This window comes from Lontra canadensis, unplaced genomic scaffold (assembly GCF_010015895.1).
Source record: "Lontra canadensis isolate GAN:19392208 unplaced genomic scaffold, GSC_riverotter_1.0 scaffold271, whole genome shotgun sequence".
In the NCBI taxonomy this organism is placed as follows: Eukaryota; Metazoa; Chordata; class Mammalia; order Carnivora; family Mustelidae; genus Lontra; species Lontra canadensis.
The window spans coordinates 43,141-52,359 of record NW_022631265.1 but is presented as its reverse complement, the minus strand read 5'-3'; the positions used below and the strand labels follow the sequence as shown (position 1 = coordinate 52,359).

The 9,219-nt window shown below is 35.8% G+C and overlaps 1 protein-coding gene across 1 annotated transcript; it reads right to left on the bottom strand.

The window, feature by feature from the left end:
• Window positions 1-964: 964 nt before the first annotated feature.
• LOC116862592 (olfactory receptor 2T33-like) lies at window positions 965-1,927 on the bottom strand. The gene has a single exon (XM_032849956.1). It carries the CDS (start codon window positions 1,901-1,903, stop codon window positions 965-967), a length of 939 nt encoding a protein of 312 aa, XP_032705847.1. The 5' UTR covers window positions 1,904-1,927.
• Window positions 1,928-9,219: the final 7,292 nt, after the last annotated feature.

The following is a 9,219-nucleotide window of genomic DNA, read 5'->3' as shown; positions in this document are numbered from 1 at the left end:
AATGCAAAATAAAAACAAAATCAGTTAGTATATCCATACTAGCATGGCTAAATGAAAAAGGCTGATGTTACCCACAATTGCTGCCAGATGGAGCAAGTGGTACTCCTGTGACTTGCTGGTAGGCATGTAAAATTGAACAAACATATTGTTTCACTGTTTACTAAAAATTAGTCGTGCATCTACCAAATGAATAAAAACATGTGATTACAAGAGGGAAGTTAAAGCTATTTTTGTCATAATAGTTCCAGACTGAAAATAGCCCACATGTTCATCCTCAAAGTATTAAGTAAACAAAAAGTGTGAGATTCAGAGATGGGAATATTATTTATGAACAAAAAAGAGCAAACTGATGATAAATGCAAAATCATGGCAGAATCTTTAAGAACATATTAAGTTGAGAAAAAGACTCATGATATAAAAATTTCCCATTTTGTTTTCACTGAAGCAAAATTCCTCAATAAGCCAAACTACAGAATAGAGATACAAATCTGACCAGCAATTCTATCTTGGCTGAGTGATTTCACTGAAAAGGTCATGAAAAACACTTCTGGTCTGGTGAGAATTGTCTCTTACTAGTTAGTGGGTAAATTACAGGCCCACATTATTGAAATTGGTTGACCAATCAGGTTTTAGCATTCTAGTGTTTATAAGATATACCACAATTAAAAAGAAACTACAATTGATGTTGAAAATTGTTTGACTACTTAGTTCATTGTTTGAACAAATACTTATTGTATGGTGTGCTGTAAAAACATTTTAATTATTTGCTATCAACAAATTTGTAACAGTCCCCAGTTAGATGTATTGATGACAACCTAGGAAAATATCCAAACTATGGATGTTTGTCTTCATTCCAATGTAAAATATTAGCAGATATAGATATAACACATATATAACTTTTATCTAGGAAATCCCACACAGTCACTTTATACAGCCTTTAAATCAGAGGCAAATCAATGTAATCTTAGTCATGACTTAAGGCAGCACACTGACCCATGTACTTTCTCAGGACTCCCTTGACTTCAGTGTTCCTCATACTGTAGATGAGGGGATTCAACAAAGGAGTGAAGATCGTATAGAAGGCGGACACCACTTTATCACTGTTAGCTGGCCTGTAAGATTTGGGTTGCATATAGGTAAAAATGGCAGCTCCATAAAAGAGTCCCACCACAGAGAGATGCGAAGAGCAGGTGGCAAATGTCTTCTTGCGAGCTTCTTTAGAATGCATCTGGAGAACCGCAGCTAAGATGAAGCTATAGGAAATCAGGATGAGAGAAAATGGGACCAGGAGCATTAATACACAGCAGCTGTACATCACATACTCAAAAGCAAATGTGTCAGCACAAGCCAAATGTATCAGAGTAGGGGCCTCACAGAAGAAATGATTGATCTCATGTGCATCACAAAATGGGAAGCTCAGGGTAGCAACAGCCTGCATGAGCCCATCAGCTGCCCCAAGGAACCAAGACCCCATAGTCATTCGCAGGCATAATTTCCAGTTCATGAGAATGGGGTATCTCAGTGGGTGGCAAACAGCCACATAGCGGTCATAGGACATGGCTGCTAAGAGGAAGCACTCACCCCCTCCCAAAGTGAGGAAGAAGAATATCTGTATCCCACAGCCAGCAGGGGAGATGGACTTCTTGCCAGTCAAGTAGTTAGCTGCCATTTTGGGCACAATGGTAACGACCAGCATCATGTTCATGAGGGAAAGTTGGCTCAGTAGGAAGTACATGGGTCTGTGGAGCCGAATATCCTGTTGAATCAGGAAAATCATGAGTGCATTGCCCATGAGGGAGGTGAAGGCAATTGTCAGAACCATCACAAAGAGAAATAGATGGGCTTTTGTGTAGTTGAAGAGTCCTAGAAGAATGAAATCTGAGGTGGTATTCCAGATGTTCATGATTTCAAAGTGGAGTGACACTGTAAATGAATAAATATATGACAGTTTTTATCACTTGCAGTGGTCTATATAAATCATATTTTTATTGATAAGCACATCCTTGATAATGATAAAATATTTTTCAAATTTTTCATCTGCCATTTAAAACAATTGACTTGGACATAAAATTAGTTTCAAATTTTTCCAAATTATTCTCACTTTCAAAGTTTTCAAAATAAGTGCCCCACATTTATTATTGATTCATTAGGATAATAAATATTTTGATCCATTGCAAGGATATGATAAGTGTGTCTTTAAGCCACATGACACCAATATAAGTGAACAAGAGGACACTATTCAAATAATTTGTAATTTATGTTAGTGTCTTGTCTTATATTGTATCATGCATAAAGTTCGTAGAAGCTGAGTTACATCAATGTGTTCAACTATATAAAAAGTAGGTCCTTGATATATATACATATAACACAAAGCAAAATTTATTGTAAACTGATGTACTATATTTTGACTTATAGAATTTGAATTAATGTTAACATCAGATCATCTTTCTTGATATCATTTAAGTCAGGAAGGCATTGATTTTCTAAAGAAGACATATTTTCAAGTCTAGGAGCTACAATACTGAGTCTGGATGGACAGGGATGATGGCAGAGAAGTAGGAGACCCTGTTTCAACTGGTCCCCTGAATTTAGCTGGATATCTAGCAAACCATTCTGAACAGTCGTAAAACCAGCCCAAGATGAAAGAACATATAATCTAGATCTCTAACAACAGAATTGTGGCTACTTTTTTTCCAGGTAAGATGCACAGAGTCATGAATCTGTGGGGATATATTGGAAGATAGACAGAAAAGGAGGGAGTGCTTCAGATAAGGTGGTTCCTGGAAAGTGATATAACACCAGAGCACAAAAGTCTCCTATGTCGGATACCAGGCAAAATCTTGCAGAGCCATAGTGCCTGGGAAAGCGCCCTAGAGCAGTGCTCAGACAGAATTCAGGAGCTGCCTGTATGCTTGGGAGCCCATGGCTGCTCATGGTTTTAGAATTACAAAGGGTAGGGATATGCCAGGGTCCCTAAGACAATCTCTGAGAAAGTCACTCTGGGCATGCATTGCAGGAGGCTGCAGTTTTCAGTGGTTCATACAGAAACAGAGCCTTTTTGCCCTGGAGTATTTAGTGAAGAGCGCAGACTGCGATTTCTCTGCTCTGGGACAGAGGTTTGGGTGTGGCCATTTTTGCTTTGACCCTCAGAAGTGGCAGGGAAAGCTGCTGGAGAACAAAAGCTCAAAAGACAAGTTTTGATGGAGCTCATCCCCCGAACAGCGGGCAGGGCAATTCTGCCCAAGCAGGATTGCCTGAGAAATAGTACCACAGGTTTCTCCCCCAGACCACAGGCTGAAAGAACAAGAGACAACCCTATGGACCCCATAATACTGTTAAATCCCAACACCAGTGGAAAATTGTATATTGAGCTCTAGGTATTGCCTCATGGACTGTATATTTTTCAGATACAGTTCTCTTTTATTTTTATTCTTTCTCGTATGCTTCTTCTAGGTTTTTTTTCTTTCTTTTTGTCATTTTTTTCTAGATGTTTAGTATATCAACTTATATTTCACAGTAGATTCTTAACATGTGCTTTTACACACCTCTGTCTTTTTTCAGATATATGTTTTATTGTAGCCTTTTCCCCCCATTCAATATTACCTTTATATATACAAGTTTTACTTTCCCTGTAATTTTGGGAAGAAGTATTCTCTAAGAAACAGACCAAAATACACACAGGAAAAACTGAAATGCCCTATGGACTAGATGCCCATAAGACAGGCTTAGAGAGATCAATGATACCTTGAAACATTCCAGTGTCTGAATTACTGAGATCCTTGAAAGGGTAAAGAGAGAGAGGACTAGAAGGTATATTTGAACAAATAATAGCTGAGGACTTGCCTAATATGGGGAAGGAAACACGCATTCATGTCCAAGAATCAGAGAGGACCCCTCATGAGATCAATAAAAATAGACCAACACATGGGATATAATAGTAAAACTTGCAAATCTTAGTGCCAAGGTAGCTATCCTGAAAGCACCAAGGGTGAAGAGGTTTATTACATGCAGAGAAAGGAAAATAAGAATAACATCTGACCTGTCCACAGAGATCTGGCACTAAATGAGAACATGTAGCCAAGTATACTTCATCCAGCAAGGCTATCATTCAGAACAGATGGAGAAACAAGGAGCTTCCAGAACTAGCAGAAACTGAAAGTATATCTGTCACCAAGACAGCATTGCCAAAAATATTAAGGGGGATTCTATAAAAGAAGAAAGACCCCCAAGATTAATATAGATCAGAACTTTACAGAGGCAATCTATAGGAACAGGGACATTACAAACAATATTATGGCAATAAATCCATATCTTCCAATATTTATTCTCAACATGAATGGACTAAATGCTCTTGTGAAATGGCACTGGGTTTCAGATTGGGTAAAAAGACAGTGCCCATATATCTGCTGTCTATAAAAAACTCATTTTGAACCTAAGGCCACCTCCAGATTGAAAGTGAGGGGCTGGAGAATGATGTATCATGGTAGTGGCCCTCTAAAGAAAGTTGGAGTAACAATTCTCATATCAGACAAGTTAGATTTTAAACCAAATACTGTAGTAACAGATGTAGAGGGACACACTATCATACTTAAGGTGTCTATCCAAAAAGAAAATCTAATAATTGTAAATATCTATGTCCCCGCTTGGGAGCAGTCAACTACATAAACTGACTGTTAATGAAAATAAAGAATCATATTCATAATAATACACTGATAGAAGGAGACCTCAACACTCCTCTCTCAGCAATGGACAGATCATCTAAGCAGAAGATCAATGAAGAAAACAAGAGCTTTAAATGACACATTGGACCAGATGGACTTTGTAGATATATAGAGAACATTCCACCCTAAAACAACAGAATACCTATTCTTCTCACTTGCACATGGAACTTCCCCAAAAATACACAACATACTGGGTCACAGTCAGGTCTCAGCTAATACCAAAAGACTGAGATTATCTCTTGCATGTTATCAGATCACAATGCTTTGAAACTGGTCTAATCACAAGGAAAAAATTGGGAGGAATTCAAACACTTGGACTTTAAAGAGCATCCTGCTAAGGAAAGATTGGGCCAACCAGGAAATTAAAGAAGAATTTAAACAATTCATGGAAACTAATGAGAATGAAAACACATTGGTCCAAAACATATGGGATACTCAAAGGTGGTAGGAGGGAAATACATAGCCATCCAAACCTCTCTGAAAAAATAGAAAAAAAAATCCTAAATGAACAAGCTAAACTTACACCTAAAGGATCTGCAGAAAGAACAGCAAAGAAAACCTAAACCAAGCAGGAGAAATGAAATAAAAGATTAGAACAGAGATCAATGAAATAGAAACCAGAAAAATAGTAGAAAAGATCAACAAAACTAGAAGCTGGTTCTTTGAAAGAATTAATAAGATGGATAAGCCACTGGATAAACTTATCCAAAAGAAAAGAGAAAGGTCCCAAATTAATAAAATCATAAATGAAATGGGAGAGATCGTGACTAACACCAAGGAAAGAGAAACAATTATTAGAAATAATTACCACAAAAAAAAATTCCCACCAACTGTATGCCAATAAATTAAGCAACCTGGAAGAAATGGATGCCTTCATGGAAACTTAAAAACTACCTAGTCTGAAAGAGGAAGAAATAGACAATCTGAATAGACCAATAACCAGTAATGAAATTGAATCAATAATTCAAAACCTCCCCCAAAACGAGAGTCCAGGGCCAGATGGCTTCCTAGGGGAATTCTAATAAGAATTTAAAGAATTTAAAGAAGAAATAATGCCCATTATACTGTAGCTGTTTCTAAAAAAAAATAGCAACAGAAGGAAAATTTCAAAACTCATTTTAGGAGGCAAACATCACCCTGATCCCAAAACCAGGCAAAGACCCCAACAAAAACTGAAATTACTGAGCCATATTCCTGAAGAACATGGATGGCAAAATACTCAAAATATCCTACAGTACAATAAGATCCAGCAGTACATTAAAAGGATTATCCATCACGGTCAAGTGGGATTTATTTCTGGGATGCAAGGGTGGTTCAACATTCACAAATCAATGTGATTGAAAACATTAATAAAACATAAGACAAGAACCATATGATCCTCTGAACTGGTGCAGAAAAAGCATTTGGCAAAATACAGCATGCTTTTCTTTTTTTTTTTTTTAAGATTTATTTATTTATTTATTTGACAGACAGAGATCACAAGTAGGCAGAGAGGCAGGCAGAGAGAGAGGAGGAAGCAGGCTCTCCACGGAGCAGAGAGCCCAATGCAGGGCTCGTTCCCAGGACCCTGGGATCATGACCTGAGCTGAAGGCAGAGGCTTTAACCCACTGAGCCACCCAGGCGCCCCAGCATGCTTTTCTTATTAAAACTCTTCAGAGTGTAAGGATAGAGGGAACATTCCCAATATCATAAAAACCAAATATGAAAAGTGTAGAGTAAATATCATTTTCAATGGGGAAAAGATGAAAGATTTTCCTTAAGGTCAGGAATATTACAGGGATGTCTACTTTCACCATTATTGTTCAGAATAGTGCTTGATGTCTCAACAGAAAAAAAAAAGGGCATTCAAATTGACAGGGAATGAGTCAAACTCTATCTTCAGAGATGGCATGATACTATTCTGTGGAAAACCCAGACGTCTCCACAAACAGTTGTCAGAACTCATAAAATAATTCAGCAACATTGCAGGATACAAAATCAATGCACAGAAACCAGTAGCACTTCTATACCCTAAAAATGTAACTGAAGAAAGAGAAAATAAGGTATTTATCTCATTTACAATTGCACCAACAATCATAAGATACCTGGGAATAAATCTAACCAAAGAAGTGAAGGACCTGCACTCCAGGAGCTAAAGAACACTTATGAAAAAATTTGAGGAAAACACAAAAGGATTACAAAAGTTCCCATAATCATGTTTTGGTGGAGTAAACATTGGGAAAATGATCTTCCCAGAGCATCTACACATTCAATGCAATCCCTCTCAAAATTCCATCAACTCTTTTTCAGAGTTGGAAAAAAAAAATCCTAAAATTTGTGTGGAATGAGAAAAGACCCTGAATAGCCAGGAGAATGTTGAAAAAAAAAAGACCAAAGCTGGTGGCATCACAATGCCTGACTTCAAGCTGTATTACAAAGTTGTGATCACCAAGGTAACATGTTATTGGTACAAAAATAGACACATAGATCAATAGAAGAGAATGGAGACGCCACAAGCAGATCCTCAACTCTATCATCCACTAATCTGTGACAAATCAGGGGAAAATATCCAATGCAAAAAAGACCATCTCTTCAATAAATGGTGCAGGGAAACTTGGTCAGCAGAAAAGTGAAACAAGACCATTATATATCAACTTATGTCATACAACATAATATCTTCAATGTTCATCCGTACTGCAACATATATTATAATATTCTTCCATTTTAAGGTTGAATAATATGCCTTTATATACATATACTACATTTTACTTATTAACTCATTCCATCTATGGACATTTCTGTTACTTTCACTCCAGGTGTACACTTAAATAACTATTTAATGGGATTTTTTGGTAACTTGCTTATTATTTTTTTGAGTAGGTAAGCATATATATACCATAAAATATAATAATTTGCACTAAATTTTAGCTTACATCAAACAATATAAGTGCATGTGCTTTTGGAGAGTAATTACAACTTTCATGAATTTCCAAGTTAAAATGCATTTTTATTATTATGATGTTTTTACTTGTGGTTAAGTGTATTCTTAAATATGAAATAATTAACTTTTCAAGGGATATAAGAGATAACTATACATTTCTTTTTAGGTGAAAACAGTCACCATATTCTTACTGAGTAGTTAGAGTGCTCATAGAGAGTTAGATTATTTGATGGAAAAATCAACTAAGTTTGTTAAATAAAATGAGTGGGAGTACTTATATTCCATGTAGAATGCTGAAATTGCAATATCTTTAAATTACAAAGTTATCTCTTCTGCAATACTATTAGAAGACACAAATATATCCTCTCCTTTTTCTTATTATAATAGAATATTTAGGAGAGTGTCTGTAATTTTCCTTTCTATATTTTACAGACTCCTGTCACTCTCAGTATTAAAATGCTAAATCTTCCCCAGAATACTGAAAAGATTAATCAGTTCCTTATGTACAAGATAAAATAGTAACAACTAAATCATTTATTTGATCAAATTCACAGGCTAATATAAGAGTGTTAATCTATTTTGGCTAACATTTATTTTACTTCTTCATATTGTAGGATGGATAACAGAGTAAATTTTCCCTGTAAAACTGTACAGAGTGTGTAGGATTACTACAGATTTTCTGGAGCTCAAAATTCATAAACAAATTACTATTAAGAGATTAGTGTGACCTACCCACATAAAAATAATGGCTCTCAACAGGCTGAATCTGCATCCCCTTTGAGCAGCATCATCCTAAAAGACTACTTCTATTCTGGCCACATCAGACTTGCTCATATCAGTGTCTATAATGACTTATTAAGGGGCGGAGACTCTTGACATCTTTTGCTAAAAAAGATTTCTTACAAATATGCTAGTGTTGCATAAGCCTGACTTTTTGGATGCCAACAGGGATTTATTTTAAAAGATTTTAGATATTTTGAAACCTTAAATATCATTTCCACTTTCGGAAAGCTGTGATTCCTTAAAATGAAAAAGAATCAATTAAAAGGAAAAGTAAAATGTACATAAGTGATCTTGGAAAGGGAGGATGATTTAAAAATACAATAAAGAGCTGATTTTGGCATTACTTCATTAGATTTTGGTGAGGAAAAATTAAAGAGCTTTTGCCAAGAGACAAGCTTTTGTCATAGAGAGTAATTAAAATGGTGGAATGCTAAAGATGTACTATGTTTGCTAAGTTGAAATAATAATAATAATAATAAAATTGAAAAAGTTATTTAAATTAAAAAATGATTAGATACATACGTGGAATTTAAGAATTATAATAGATGAATATAGAGAGGGTTAAAAAGAGAAGCAAGCCTTAAAAAAGACTTTTAACTGTAGAGAACAAACTAAGGGTAGCTGGAGGGGAAGTTGGTGCTGTGACGGGTTAAATACATGGTGGGTATTAAGGAGGGCACTTGTGATGAGCACTGGATGTTATATATAAATGATGAATCACTAAATTCTATTCCTGAATATTGCACTGTATTTTAAGACACTGAATTTAAATAAAAACATGAAAAAGAAATAAA

Bases quoted from the DNA above. Each gene is read 5' to 3' on its own strand.
- LOC116862592 (XM_032849956.1), bottom strand. From the start codon at position 1,903: ATGAACATCTGGAATACCACCTCAGATTTCATTCTTCTAGGACTCTTC.